The sequence below is a fragment of the Lathyrus oleraceus genome, chromosome 3 (assembly GCF_024323335.1).
Source record: "Lathyrus oleraceus cultivar Zhongwan6 chromosome 3, CAAS_Psat_ZW6_1.0, whole genome shotgun sequence".
NCBI lineage: Eukaryota > Viridiplantae > Streptophyta > Magnoliopsida > Fabales > Fabaceae > Lathyrus > Lathyrus oleraceus.
This window is the reverse complement of record NC_066581.1, coordinates 400314321-400329522: the sequence shown is the minus strand read 5'-3', so window position 1 is coordinate 400329522 and position 15202 is coordinate 400314321. Positions and strand designations below refer to the sequence as shown.

General features: G+C 38.0%; 1 protein-coding gene across 1 annotated transcript; it reads left to right on the top strand.

The window, feature by feature from the left end:
* Positions 1-10010: 10010 nt before the first annotated feature.
* LOC127131448 (uncharacterized) lies at positions 10011-11351 on the top strand. The gene has a single exon (XM_051060368.1). It carries the CDS (start codon positions 10011-10013, stop codon positions 11349-11351), a length of 1341 nt encoding a protein of 446 aa, XP_050916325.1.
* The last annotated feature ends 3851 nt before the right edge of the window (positions 11352-15202 follow it).

Sequence of the window (15202 nt, the reverse complement as noted above, 5' to 3'; positions counted from 1 at the left end):
CAAAATCTCTTCCCTTTTTTAAAAAACTTTCTTTGCTCGTGATTTCAAAACTTAGACTTTATTGCAAATTAGAAACTTTAGCCTTATGCCGTTGCATTTTTAAACTATTTTCTTAAATCAAACTTGTAAATGAATCTAATCATATTCACTTAAAGTTTCAAAAGACAAAAAGAACTAACATTCATTCAAACCTTTGGGCCCTTTGTGCCTCTTTTAAACTTAACTTTTGATTAAAAGCAACCCACTCATTTTAAAATTGTTACCACGAATTACGAGGTTTTGATCCCTCATTTTTATGTTGGTACGTAGGCACAAGTCTGAAGGTCTTGTCAAACACAAAAATATAATAAATGAATTCTTTTCTCATCCCCACACTCTATTTATTGCAAACATATTTTATACCAAAAACACATACACACATAAAAAAGGGCTCCCTAGTGTAGCGGGAAATTCATGATCATCAAGCTATTGACAAGCTAGAGATCAAATAACAAGAGTCGCCACCGCGATTTTATTGTTTCCAAGGGAAAAGGGAAAAAATGCGAACAAAACCCAAATAGTAAGAAGTTTTCAAATAAAAACTAATAAAAATCAGAGATCACATGTAAGGGGGTTGGTTACGCAGAGGGAAGGTGTTAGCACCCAAAGTGTCCTAGGTACTCCTAGGGAGCCCTTTTCGTGTGCATATGTATTTTGTACAAAGTGATGTTTACAAACAAATAAAATGGGGGGATGAGAAAAGAATTGATTAATTATATTTTTGTGTTTGACAAGACCTTCGGTCTCGTGCCTACGTACCAACATATAAATGAGGGATCAAAACCTCGTAGTTCGTGCTAGAAATTTCAAAGTGAGTTGGTTGGTTTTAACAAAATTTAATTTGGAAAGGCACAAAGGCCTAAAATGGTTTGAATGAGTTAGTTCTTTTTTTGGATTTTTTAAAGTTTAAGTCAAGTATAGTTAAGTTTATTTACAAGTTTGATTTAAGAAAATAAGTTTGAAAATGCAATGGCCTAAGGCCAAAGTTTCTACCTTTTTGTAAAAAAAGTGGTCAAAGTTTAGAACAAAATAGTTCACACAAAGAAGGTTTTGAAAATGGAGGGAGAGATTTTGAAATTAAAGAAGTTGGGAGAGGATGGGGAGACTACCCTAGATACAAGAAATTTAAAAGTTTAAAGTTGAAAAGATCTGACCAAATGGGAGCAATCCAATAGACATGTATGTCAATAGAAACCCAAAATTCCCCTGGACTTTTTAGACTCAAGCAACACACAAATGCACAATTATATCAATATTGAAGAGCAAATGCATCAAATAAAGATGGCCTTATCCAAGCTTATCCACTTCAATGATCTTCTTCAAAATAGCCTATGTAGCAGATGAAATCCACAAGCCACAGGTTCGACATAACAGCTTAACAAGGATCAATGTTGCAGATGAATCTAGAGAGGTCTTGAATGATGTATCAGATGAATCCAAATTTGCAAGTTCTTGGTCTTTCAACAAATTGGCATTGGCCAAGTCCATTAGAAAATGAATGTTGCCTAAATTCTAAGTCCAATTGGAGAGATCAAACAACAGTCCACTCAAAAGTCTTTTAGGGTTTTTGTTATTATTATGTACATTAATGGTCAAAGACCAATCAAACAAACAAAGCAACAAAGTATATCACACAATATGGTCCAAGTGGACAAAGTGAAAATTGCATAAACATAAACAATTAGAATGATATGTACAATGACAAATGATAATAGAGCCATAAAAATAAATTGCATTCAAAGTAAAAGCTTGAAAATAAAAGTTAATGGTTAGTAAGTTAGTAGTTAGTTTTGTTTGCTTTTGATGTTAAGACATTCTTTGGAGAACACTCAACCCACTTACCACAAGCATGGATCCTTGAACCAAAACATCTTCCAAAGGAAGGAATGAAGGCCAAGTTTCCACACAATACCATGTAAGGGGGGAGATTTACAATCTCACTAACTAGAATGTTTGTGGCTTTTGTGTCATAAATTTAGCGCTATGTTAAGCAATCGTAATTGGACTTATGTAGAAGTCACAACTATTTGAGGTCAGACAATGAACTTTTGGTTCTAATGCATGTTGGAGACATAGTACTAAGAACTATGCTCATTAAACATACTACACACAAAAAATATACAAAGGTGTGGCCTAATCTCATCCATACTCATGTTAATCTTTTAATCAACTAGCATTTGGACTTTTGAGATGTCATTGGCCAATTGAAATGAATGGATGAAGAAGGGGAATTAGATGAAGAGGGAAAGGGATGAATGAGATCACAAATTTGTCAAAGGAGGACTTTTACCAAATTAATATTATTCATTCATTTTGGGAGATGGAATGTACATTCCATCAATAAATCCAATAATATTAACTTGAAAAAGCCAAATCAACCTTGACCAAGGCCCAACAACAAATGAGAAACTCAAATAAGTCAATCTAAATGGTCAACACAATTAAAATGGTATTTATTCAATTAAAAATATTAAAATAATACATTAAATTCAAATATGTTTTGTCCAAATCCTAAAATCACATCAAAACACCAAATAAATGGCCATGTGATTTATCATAGGTCAAGCAAGGTCAAAGGACCTTGGATAAAAAAATTCATAATTTTTGGACACTTAAAAATATTTTTAAACAATTAGAAACAAATGAAAAATCAATTAATTCATGAAAAATATTAATAATGATTCAAAAATAATTTTAATTCAGAATATGAAAGAGAAAAATATTTGGAATTTTTTTGGTGAAAGTCCCATATTTTTTGGATCAATATTGAATTTAATATGAATTATTGAAGAAAATGAAATAAAAAGGAAAAATCAGAAATTGCAAAAATACGTGGACCATCAGATCTCCCTCATTAATTGAGGTGGCAGATCTGATGATCACAACGCGCGTTCCACCAATGCACTAGTCAACTGCGTGGAAAACTTGTTAATCAAAAGGAACGACTGAGATTATAACGTGGAGCTAGGATCACACGGTCTAGACTTGAGACAACTCATCACCGGAGCCAGAGCTCCGGTTGTCTTCTCCGGCGAGCTTCGCCGGACTAGTCATCTTCAACCATCACCAAAATTTCAAATAGGGACATGATTTTAAAGAGAAAACATCCCTGAGCACGAATATCACCTCCATTTCTTCCAATTGCAACTATATTGAGAGATATGTGGAATTGAAAAATGAGGTTCATGATCTGAGTTGCTTCGATTCAGCATTAAAATAACTCAAACACCTTGCCTACATTGGTAGGACTTCAGCCAACACAATAATCAAGAGAACTGAGTAAGAAACAAGGAGAATCGAAGAGATCAAATTTTCTACAAAATACCTTCAATGGAGATCTGAACTTGCTAGATCTTGATCTGAATCGTGCTTTGCTTCACTCCAATTGCTTGTAGAAGAGGAAAGGAATGGCTTAGAATCAAAGGACTCCTGGAGAATTGAATTCCAAAATAGTGGAGATTCAAGCTCAAATTCAAAAGAATTTCTCAGGTTTATCCTCTCAATGTGAAGGGTTTTCTGTGGGGAATCAAAGCTTACGCAGTGTGTGTCCTGATTATGAGCAATTGAGCTTCAATTTATAGAGAATTCAAGTGTTAATTGCACACTCCATTCAAGTTTCCAAAATTGGCAAAGTGATGTAAGCAGCTGCATGGGCGCGCATAAGCCCATCAAATGATTGTTCAAAGGTCCATAATGAAGTTTAGATGCATTGGAGGTGGATTGGATTGCAAGGCAATTGCACATTGTTGTTTGAAGTTTGATCCATGACACATGATACCAGCCTGTTTAAGCCATGCGCAACCTATGCATTTCTCATCCAAAATGAATGAATTTTAGCTCTTTGGAAAGGTGATATCAAGAGGAACAAGTTTTATGTTGAACACTTTTTCATTTGGATCTTGGAACTTGGAGATATTTTAGGTGGAAGTTTGGGAAAATTTGACATATTGAAAATTTTCTAAGTGTCAAGCCATATGTCTCAATATTCCACCTTGCTTAACTTTTTATGGGAGCTTCAAATGATAAAAGTGTCTTCATCAAAGTTGTATATATCTCAAAGACCTTCAAAATAGTCACTAATTTCATGTCATTTGGATTTGAAATGATAGAGTTATGCATTTGTGAAGTTTGGCAAGATCACTTGATCAATGGTATAGGTCAAAAGTGACCTATAATGTAGCCTCATATCACATGTGCAAAGAAGTTGAATTATCTCCCACTCCAAACATAAAAGTTGAAGTGGACACATTGAATTTGATTGTGAAACTTGGAAATATTTCATCTCATAAAAATTGAGCAAGTTATGGCCTTGGGAAGTTGACTTTCAAATTAGGGTTTAAACAAAATGACCTATAATGTTTCAACATAGAAAATGATTTTCTAAGCAAAACTAGCTCTAGGTCTCAACATGAAAGTTGTTTATAATGTCATTTAGAGTAAGTTTTATCTTGGAATCATTTTAAAATGGTGAAAATTGTAGGAGATAGGGTCTAGGGTGACCCAGTTTTGATCAGATGAGTTCATCTGGCCAACCACCATCAACCAACTTGCTAATTTCCAATTATCTTGACTTTATTGGCTCATGGTAGGTCATATATGCATAAGATGATGAATTTTGAGGTGTCCCTTGAGAAATTTGATCAACTGGTGAGATAGCTTGTTGGAGAAGTTACTCAAGATGCCCAGTCAAATTAGGGTTTCCAAGGCAAATCATCCTCAAACTCTTGAAGCAAACTTGATCAATATAACATGTAGAAGAAATTGGGACTCATATATGATGCTCATAACCACTCTTGAATCAATTCATGATTGTGCTCTTTGTTCATGAGGGTCTCAAACCCTAGATGTGATCAATGAATCAAGGATATCATGTCCCTACCTACAAAAAGAGTTAGATAGATACAAAGACATATTTTTGGTATTTTGGTTAGTGAAATGATAAAATACAAGTATGATATAATCACAAAGTGCTTGGTGATCTCTCCCCAAAACAAGCCTAATGAAGGAGGGGTAAGGAGGATACCAAGGTATGATCCCAATGCTTATGCTTATGATGGAATTGCATGAGGGATCTTAGGGTCAAAATTGGGGTCTTACACCTAGGAGTACCTAGGACACTTTGGGTGCTAACACCTTACCTCTGTGTAAACAACCCCCTTACCTGTAATCTCTGACATTTTATTAGTTTTGATTTGAAAACTTCTTATCTTTGGGTTTTGTTCGTACTTTTCCCTTTTCCTTTGGAAATGATAAAAGCGCGGTGACGACTCTGGTTTTATTGATGTTAAGTTTATCCATAGATATGGTAATGAATTTACCGCTATAGAAATTAAGTGGCGACTCTGGTTTTATTAACGTTAAGTTTATCCATAGCTTAATGGTCATGAATTTACCGCTACATAAATTAAGTGGCGACTCTGCTGGGGACTAGTCCTCAATGGATGTAGCCTACTTTTTTATATGAATATAATTGTATATTTGATGTTTGCATATTTGCTTGTGTGATATAATCTGCTTGTTGTGCTTGGTGATCTCTGAGTGGTGAGATAAGTTCTAACCCGAACTTGAGAGCAATTAAGATAGAAGGATGGTATAGTCATGTTCGACTCGTGTGGAGTAGTCCTTAACAAGTTGGCTTGAGACCCATCTACTAAGTGGAGACCCTTTTGGAGCTATTGATGTCACACAAGTCATTTGTGGTTAGGCATTACTTTCTCCGATTTGGGGTCCGAGAAACCGAGGACCGTAGAACATTTAACCCAACTTTGCCTATTTAGGACGTAGTGCAAAGACTGTTCATGTGTAGACTTGATAACAATTGTTGCGCGATACTACACTCAGACGAGTTTCTCTTGAGAATATTATGGGTTGATGAGTCAGTTATCCTAACCTATAATATCCGATAAATGGAATTAAGACTCTGGGAACTTTTTTAAAACATGATCTACAGGTTTTATCCTTAGTAGACTCCTTTGGGGTGGTTCTTAACCTGACTCCATGCTCATGACTCACAACAAACCCTTTGATTCTTGGTTGATCCAATCAAGTCTTGTCAATATCAATGGAATTTGGGTGTTGATAAGGTGAAAACCATAAATCCACCAAAATGGATGATTGATCTTGACAATGACTCGATTCATCCTTTGACCTCTATTTGTGTTTTCCTTGTGTGTGATCCCTTGTTTGTGATTATTGCATTCATGCATTCATGCATTCATGCGCATCATGACATTCATCACACGAAAATAACTTCAAGGAACTAAGATCTTATTTGAAAATATTTTCAGACCATGGATTGTGGACGAAGGAACACTAAGAAGTATAGTTTCAGATGTCCTGATTTGAAAGAGCTAAGAAAGTTGTCATCTTTTGTATTAGATCCCTTGGACTTCAAACAACGTCATGGGAAGCTTCTATTTGTGTTATCTACTGATATGGTTGAAGGACTCTTAAGTGTAATGGTTCAGTTTTATGACCCTTTCTACCATTGCTTCACTTTTCCCGATCATCAGCTTATGCCAACGTTGGAGGAGTATGCCCATCTCTTGGGAATACCTATTTTTGACAAGGTTCCTTTTAATGAATTGAAGGAGATTCCCAGATATCATATCATAGCTGAAGCTCTTCATCTGAAGAAGTATGAGATTGAGATTCATTGGGTGAAGAAAGGAGGAATGTTTGGGTTAACTTCTGATTTTCTTATAGGGAAAGCTACTGTCTTTGCTCAAGCCGATAGTATGGACGCTTTTGAAGCCATCTTTGTGTTGCTCATCTATGGTTTGGCTTTATTCCCTAACATTGACGATTTTGTTGATGTTAATGCCATTAGAATTTTCTTAATTGGGAATCATGTGCCCACTCTGTTAGGTGATATGTACTTCTCTTTGCATTTGAGGAATTCTAAAAGTGGTTGGACTATTGTGTGTTGTGTTCCTCTTCTATACAAGTGGTTTATTTCGTACTTGCCTCAGACACTTGCTTTTGTGGAGAATAAATAATGTCTACGGTGGTCTCAGAGACTTATGGCTCTCACTAATGATGATATTATTTGGTATGAATCTATGTTGAGTAGTGTGGATATTATCGACAGTTGTGGTGAATTCTCTAATGTGCCCCTTATTAGTACACAAGAAGGAATCAACTACAACCCTGCTTTGGCTCATCGTTAACTTGAGTTCCCCTTGAGAGACAAACCTAATAACACTCAGTTATAAGGTATTTTCTATCAAGAGGATAAAGATCCCCAACATTTGAAACAAAAGATGGTACATGCTTGGCATAACGTGTATAGGGAAGGAAGATCCGAGCTTGGTCCGTGCAACTGTGTAGCTTTGGAAGCTTACACAACTTGTGTGAATAAGAGAGCCATGGAGTTGAAGATGTCGTATGCTTGTGAGAGACCTATCTCTTTGGTTGTGGCTGAACGATTAACTCTCCCCAACCAAGATGTAGAGGAGTTGGAAGACGCACTCGCCAAGATGAAGCAAGAGAGAGATATGTGGGAAGAGAGGTTCCATGCTTTAAGCTGAAAGCATGAGGAGTTGCAGCTTGAGTCGAAGGACAAATATGCGCTTATTGAACTTCTTGAAGACCAAGAAGTGAAGAGACAGAGATAGCCATATGATCCAACTTCCTCTAGTATGCCTCAACCTTCCGGTGTTTGGAAGAAGATCGTTGATCAGATTGTTCTTGAGAAAGCTCAGATGAAGACATCTTGTGAGACTGAGATTCGACGCATCCGAAGGAAGTACGCACCAACAGGCAGATCATTTGACATTGTTGCTAGGGGATCCTTAGGATGATTAGTTTCCTTTTCTCTTGTATTTGTACTTTGGTTTCTGAAATTGTACTCAGTGTAATCCTTCCAATTTTTATGAATAAAGGAGATTTTTATGGTCAATCAAATTGTTATTATTATATATTTGTAAATAAAATAACATGTTCCTTGAAATTAAACAAAGAAAAACTTTTCATTTTCATGCATCATTTGCATAGTAGGTTTTCTTCCACTAGATGTCTTATCGGTTATTCTTCTGTGCTTCAGCCAAGCTGACTCACCAATACAACACTCGTGCCAATCAACCCAGAATTATGGAGCATTTGATACAAGAGAACAAAGAGCTGAAGGATGAGATTGCACGATTGACCGCCATGATGGTGTTAGCTGGAGATTTCGACAATTAGGTGAAGTTCTTTGAAAGTGTTATGTTTTGGAGAACAAATAAAAATGGTTGTGTCGAAGCTATTTATTAAATCCTTTTCTTGGGAGAAAGGACCTTTCTTGTCGAAGCTTGAGACTTAGAATATTTTTGGGTCTCCACAAGTTCTCTTCGACGTAGGCGTTTGATAGATTCTAAGCTTCAAGAGGGAAAGATTTGAAATTCAAACGAAGCAGTTTCGTCAGGCCAACGCGTGGAAGCATCTGAGACACGCAACGCTTGAAAATATCGAACGTGGCAGTCATCTGTCTAGAGACCGTTAGGGTCGAATTGTTATAAATAGGAGTCTTAGCTTTAGATTTCAGTGTGTTCAAACAGATATATAAAAATTCACTAAAACACTCAAAGTACCAGAGTGAGAGAAAATAGTCTTTGCTGAAAATGTATGTATGAAGAACACCATGATTTCGTTTCATGTTATTTATTTTATGCAAAGTTATTTAAACTAAAACCATTTTACTATCTTTTCTTCTGTCGAATTACCCTTATTTTCAATATTTCATCATTACTTTTCCCTTCACATTTACATTTCGCCAAACATTCATTTCCAGCACTTTTCAAACTTAAAGCCTTTTACTTCAATTTATTTATTTTCACTTTCGCCGATTACTGTTGTTATCTTAAAAAACCCTTTTTACAAGAATTACTGCCATTTACTCTGTCTATAAAGTCATAAATTTCGTTTAGAATTATTTTCGAAACACCTTTCACCATTCACAAACCAGAAACAAACTTAATCATGAGTCAAATTACCATAACAATAGTTCTTAAGACACATGTCCTAAGATCAATCTAGTTGATCCTGTAAGTTACCAAGATTTATAATATTGGAGGACTAGCGGTTGTTTGTCAGAAATAACTGGTAAACAAATTGGCACACCTGGTGGGACGGTGTCAGAAGAACTGTTAATTATAATAGTTTACTTTACTTTTACAATACACAATTGCTGTTATTCTTTTGGTTTAAAATCATAGTGTTGCATGATCCTTAGAAGTGGTAAGATAGCCAACAATTCGCAACCTATAACCAAAAGAAAAAACACAAAAAAGATAGTTAATACAACCAGTCAAGGGGAACAATTTCCTCCCCAGGGAACAGGCACAATCGGAGCAAATTCAATTGATGCATCCACTGAGATCCCTAGTGCACAGGCCATACCAACATCTGGATCCATGGCCTTGCATAATTCGACAACAATGCCTATTATGTCAAGCGTAGCAGACATTCTTGCAATTTCAACCCATAGGCCACCAGGATTTGAGAATTTCAGGCCTTTGAGAGAATACCCATATGGAAAGCCATCTACTGCCATGGCGGGACTTCAAAATAATTCTTCCTTATATACTCAACCCCATAATACGGTTATTTCGCCAATTCAAAATTCTGGCTCTGGCATGAACCATGTAGGTCAAAATACCCAATCACAAGGAGTCTCCACCCTATTACCTACCCTTACAACGAATAACCAGGAAGCCTTTAGACAACAAATGGATGCCAGTAACCATGATATGGTAGGAGTTCATGCCAGAGAAATGAATACCATTTTTTCTCCCCTAATTCAGAATGTGAATAGGACTAACAATGACAATGTCCAAACATACCAACAACTGTCAGTGCAGATGGGACGCATAGCAAATTTCCTAGGCGCCCCATAGTCCTCTGTTCGACGCAGACCAAAACAGGTTATAATCCAGGAAGAAGAACCAACTATAAATCAGGTTCGACCACCAAGACAAGCGCCTGACAGGGTCATGGGGGCAAGATTAGAACAACAGCCAATTCGATGGGAAGTCTCTGAAGAACAACCCAGGAGAGTAATAATGGTTAATAGAGACCAGGATGCAGACAAAGTAATTCATAGGGTTAGGCGAGAAAACATGATGGAAAATGACTTAACTACTATGATAGAGAGAATCATGGCCCATAATGGTCTGAATACGGGACTTCGACGGCCAAATTATTCCTCTCTTTTATCAGAATACGTCCTACAAACTGAATTACCAAGGGGTTGTAAAATCCCTAAGTTCACCAAATTCTCGGGGGACACTAGTGAATCCACTATAGAACACATAGCCAGATACATGACTGAGGCAGGGGATTTGGCGAATAGTGAGAACCTAAGAATGAAATATTTTCCCAGTTCTTTAACGAAGAATGCCTTCACATGGTTCACAACTTTACCACCAAATTCCATAGATACTTGGCCTCATTTGGAAAGATTGTTTCATGAACAATTCTACATGGGCCAAACTAAGATAAGTCTTAAGGAATTAGCCAGTATCAAAAGAAAATTCACTGAACCTATAGATGATTATTTGAATAGGTTCCGTTTGTTGAAATTTAGATGCTTCACAATAGTGCCTGAGCATGAACTGGTCGAAATGGCCGCTGGAGGTTTAGACTATTCCATTAGGAAAAAGTTAGATACCCAATATCTAAGAGATATGGCCCAATTAGCAGACAGGGTTCGACAAGTCGAACGTTTAAAAGTTGAAAAGGCCAGAGCAAATAAGAATTATAAGAAGGAAAGGGTTGCTTATGTCGAATTCGAAGATGGGGAGTCTGAAGTCTCTAATGACCCTTATGGTCTTGAGGAATTCGAAGTAGATTTGGCTAAATTAAAAGAAGCACCATCTTATGCCTGTAAATTACTTACACCTTCGAATGGCAGGAACCCTGTCGAAACTGAAAAGAATGATAGATTTCCTAAAAAGACTTACACATTTGATGTTACCAAATGTGACGAAATCTTCGATTTATTAGTAAAAGATGGCCAAATGATAGTGCCTCATAATACCAAAATTCCCCCGTTAGAACAACGGAAGAAAAGAGGCTTCTGTAAATACCACAATTTTTTAGGCCATAAAACCTCACAGTGCTTTCTTTTCAGGGATCTTATTCAGAATGCAATTAAGGATGGCCGCCTCAAGTTCGCTGACAAGGGGAACAACCAGATGAAGGTTGATGCTGATCCCCTCAACATTGCTGACACAAATTATGCTGAACCTGTCAAAATCAACATGATTGACATAGGGGAAATGGAGGTTGTGAAGGAGGCAGGAACTGAAGGCTATGCGCTAGATGGAAAGTAGGCTACTGATGGCCTAAATAACGATGTTCCCTTTGGAATCTCTGTCAAAGGTGAACAGGTTGCTAATGTCGAACCAAGGGCCACTGAAGGTCTTAATGGGAAGGCAACTGAGGCTACTGAGGGCCTAAGGAAGAAATTTGAGGAAATTTCAATCACTAATGGCGCCAATCTAGGTGTCAACATGGTGGATCTGAACCAACCCCCCAGAAATGGAGGAAGTGGAGAAATGTCTGAAGATGGAGTAAGAGGGGATGCAGTTTGGCTATCCCAAAGCCAATGAAAGCCTACGTGAATACCTTTGGAGACGTCAGAAAAGAAATTCTGACATGTTGTTGTGCCCAAGGTGTAGCATCAAGATATGTCGAAGGGTGGCCGAGGACTATGAAAGATGGCAATGAACAAAGACTAAGAGAAACTGGAGGAAGGAAAGCCAACTACATAAGGTGTATCCCAAGCCTGGAGAAAGCCTTCTTGGTTTTATTGTGCGTTGCTACAAGTACGAAACAAAATGCTTGATGTGTCCCAGATGTGGGGCAGTGTACAATAGAGAATTAGCCGAAGCGTTCGAGAGAATCCCATCTAACCAAGGTTGGGACGGACATGGAGGTAACCCGAATATGTACATCTTCGACAAGAGAGGAGTTCCTAGGAGGCCAGACATCCCTCACCCAAGGGCGAAAAGATTTATGTTTAAACTTCCAGCAGAAGTCCCTGAGGACAAATGGACTCAGGCGGGGTCGAAGAAAGGAAAGTAGAGAAGTTTTGAGGATGGAGGAAGAACCTCTTGGGCCTATAGAAAACAGTTCCAGGCATCTAAGAGAGAGGCTATCAGACTGGAGAACTACAAAGGAAAGAATCCTATGTCAAGATCCCAGTGGAGAAGACATCAGAGGTTGAGGAAGGATGAAAGAGAGATGACTTCAAGGGAGATTAGAGAATCCAGCAACGTCAAGGTTCCCCCAAATGTCATAAATTCGACCAAACCACCTGTAGGAAGGAAGTTGTTTCTAGATGAAAATAAAAATCAGAAAGTTCAGGAGGAACAAGTAAGAGAGGAAGAAATGCTCACTGACGACTTTGAGTCCGACGGAGTGTCATCTGTTAATATGAATTGCAATATGGTCTCAGTTCTGCCATACGAATATAATCAAGAGATGGAGGTTGAAGATAATGAGGAAGCAGATGATGTGGAGATGGCGAAGCATAAACCTGTGTGCTACTATGTTCTCAACAACGGCGCTGTCGAAGAGCAGAACGCTCTTTTTGAAAGGCGTCACCAAGGGATGCAGAACCACCTCAAGCCCCTATACATTAGAGCTAAAGTTGGACATGTGGGGGTGAATAAAGTTCTGGTGGACGGAGGAGCAACAGTCAATTTGATGCCCCAATTCATGTTGAAAAAGATAGGTATGTTCGACACTGATGTCAAACCTCACAATATGGTATTGTCAAACTATGAGGGTAAGATAGGACAGACTCTGGGTGTCATCCAAGTAGATCTGACTGTTGGATCAATCACAAGACCAACAATGTTCATGGTGGTACCTGCGAAGGCGAATTACAATTTGCTGCTAGGAAGGGAATGGATACATGGAATAGGGGCAGTTCCTTCGACCATGCATCAGAGGATATCCATCTGGAGAGAAGATGGTGTAGTAGAAAATGTTGAAGCTGACCAAAGTTACTTCATGGAAGAAGTGAACCATGTAGACAAGAAGAACTTCGATAGGAACTTGGCTCATATAGGGCCATGCCACCCAGCTGAAGAAGGCTACGCCCCAAATAAAAATGCTTTGTATTTCTTGACGCTACATCCCAATGGCTTTCAGTGGGATAGGGAGATTATGGGGGACCCAGAAGAAGGGGAATCGTCTGAAATACGGCCAACAGGCTGGGATGAAGACCTGTATTATGCCCGAGTCTTCTTTTTTCGTAAAGATTTCGGCCTACATGGCTGAGAACAAAAGAAAAGCGGCTCTCGAAGCCGAGATAACTAACATGGCTGATAAAGCCACAAATGGTGAAATCTATAATACATGACCTGGGGAATACCTTAAACCAAAACCCCCTGACGAACAGGTACCTGTGGGACTAACAGAACAAAGGTTAGATGCCATCTATGACGAAGAGCCTCTGGGATTCGAAAAAGATCCAGTGACGTCGAGTGCGAAGATGTTAGTGCAAGATCCTCTTGAAGAAATTGTCTTGGAAATGGGAGTACAAAAAGAATCACCTACATCAGCACTAAATTGGACCCCAAGTTGAAAGTAAGAGTAATTGAATTGCTAAGAGAAAACAAAGATTGCTTTGCTTGGGACTACAACGAGATGCCTGGTTTGAAGAGGGACTTGGTCGAATTGAAGTTGCCTATCAAGGATGGCAAGAAACCCATCAAGGAGACTCTAAGGAGATTTGCCCCAGAGATCCTTTCAAAGATAAAAAAAGAGGTCGAAAGACTTCTTCGATGCAATTTCATTAGGACCACAAGGTATGTCGAATGGATTGCAAACATAGTTCCTGTTATCAAGAAAAATGGCTCTTTAAGAGTATGTATAAATTTTCGTGATCTAAATGCAGCAGCTCCTAAAGATGAGTATCCAATGCCTGTGGCAGAGATGCTGATTGACTCAGCTGCAGGCTATGAATATCTTAGCATGCTTGATGGATATTCTGGCTATAACCAGATTTTCATTGCAGAAGAGGATGTTTCTAAAACAGCCTTCCGATGTCCAGGGGCAATAGGCACTTATGAGTGGATAGTTATGCCCTTTGGTTTAAAAAATGCTAGGGCAACATACCAGCGAGCAATGAACTCTATATTCCATGATTATATAGAGACATTTATGCAAGTGTACATAGATGATATTGTGATAAAATCTGTATCAGACGAAGATCATCTAACCCATCTCAGCCAATCATTCGAAAGAATGAGAAAACATGGCTTAAAGATGAATCCTCTTAAATGTGCATTCTTTGTGCAGACTGGAGATTTTCTAGGCTTTGTGGTCTATAAAAAGGGGATATAAATCAATTAGAATAAGACAAAGGCTATTATGGAGACCAAAGCACCATCAACTAAGAAAGAATTGCAATCCTTATTAGGAAAGGTAAACTTCCTGAGAAGATTCATCTCAAACTTAAGTGGTCGAACTTAAGCCTTCTCTCCCCTCCTACGCCTTAAACAAGGGAATTTCGAATGGAATGATGAACATCAAAAGGCATTCGACAAGATTAAGCATTATCTGACGAATCCTCCTATCTTGGCACCACCATGTGGAAAGAAGCCTATGAGACTGTATATATCAGCTTCCGACACTACTATAGGTAGCATGTTGGCACAAGAGAATGAAGATGGCGTTGAAAGAGCCATTTATTATCTTAGTAGGGTTTTAAACGATGCAGAAACTAGATACACTTCAATAGAAAAGTTGTGTCTTTGTTTGCATTTCTCTTGTACTAAACTCAAGTATTATATAAAACCTATTGATTTATACGTCTCTTCACACTTTGATGTCATTAAGTATATGTTATCAAAGCCAATAATGCAAAGTCGAATTGGCAAATGGGCATTAGCGCTCACTGAATATTCTTTAGCCTTTATGCATTTAAGGGCAATGAAGGGACAAATAGTATCACACTTTATTGTAGACCATGCAGTGGTCGAAAGTCCTCAACTTCAAGTTGAGTTGAAACCTTGGAGATTATTCTTCGACGGTTCCACTCATAAGGATGGAAGTGGAGTTGGGATCATGATAATTTCTCCTGATGGAATTCCAATAAAACTCAAATATAGAATTGAAGGTCCCCTTTGTTCTAACAACGAAGCAGAATATGAAGCCCTTATTGCAGGAC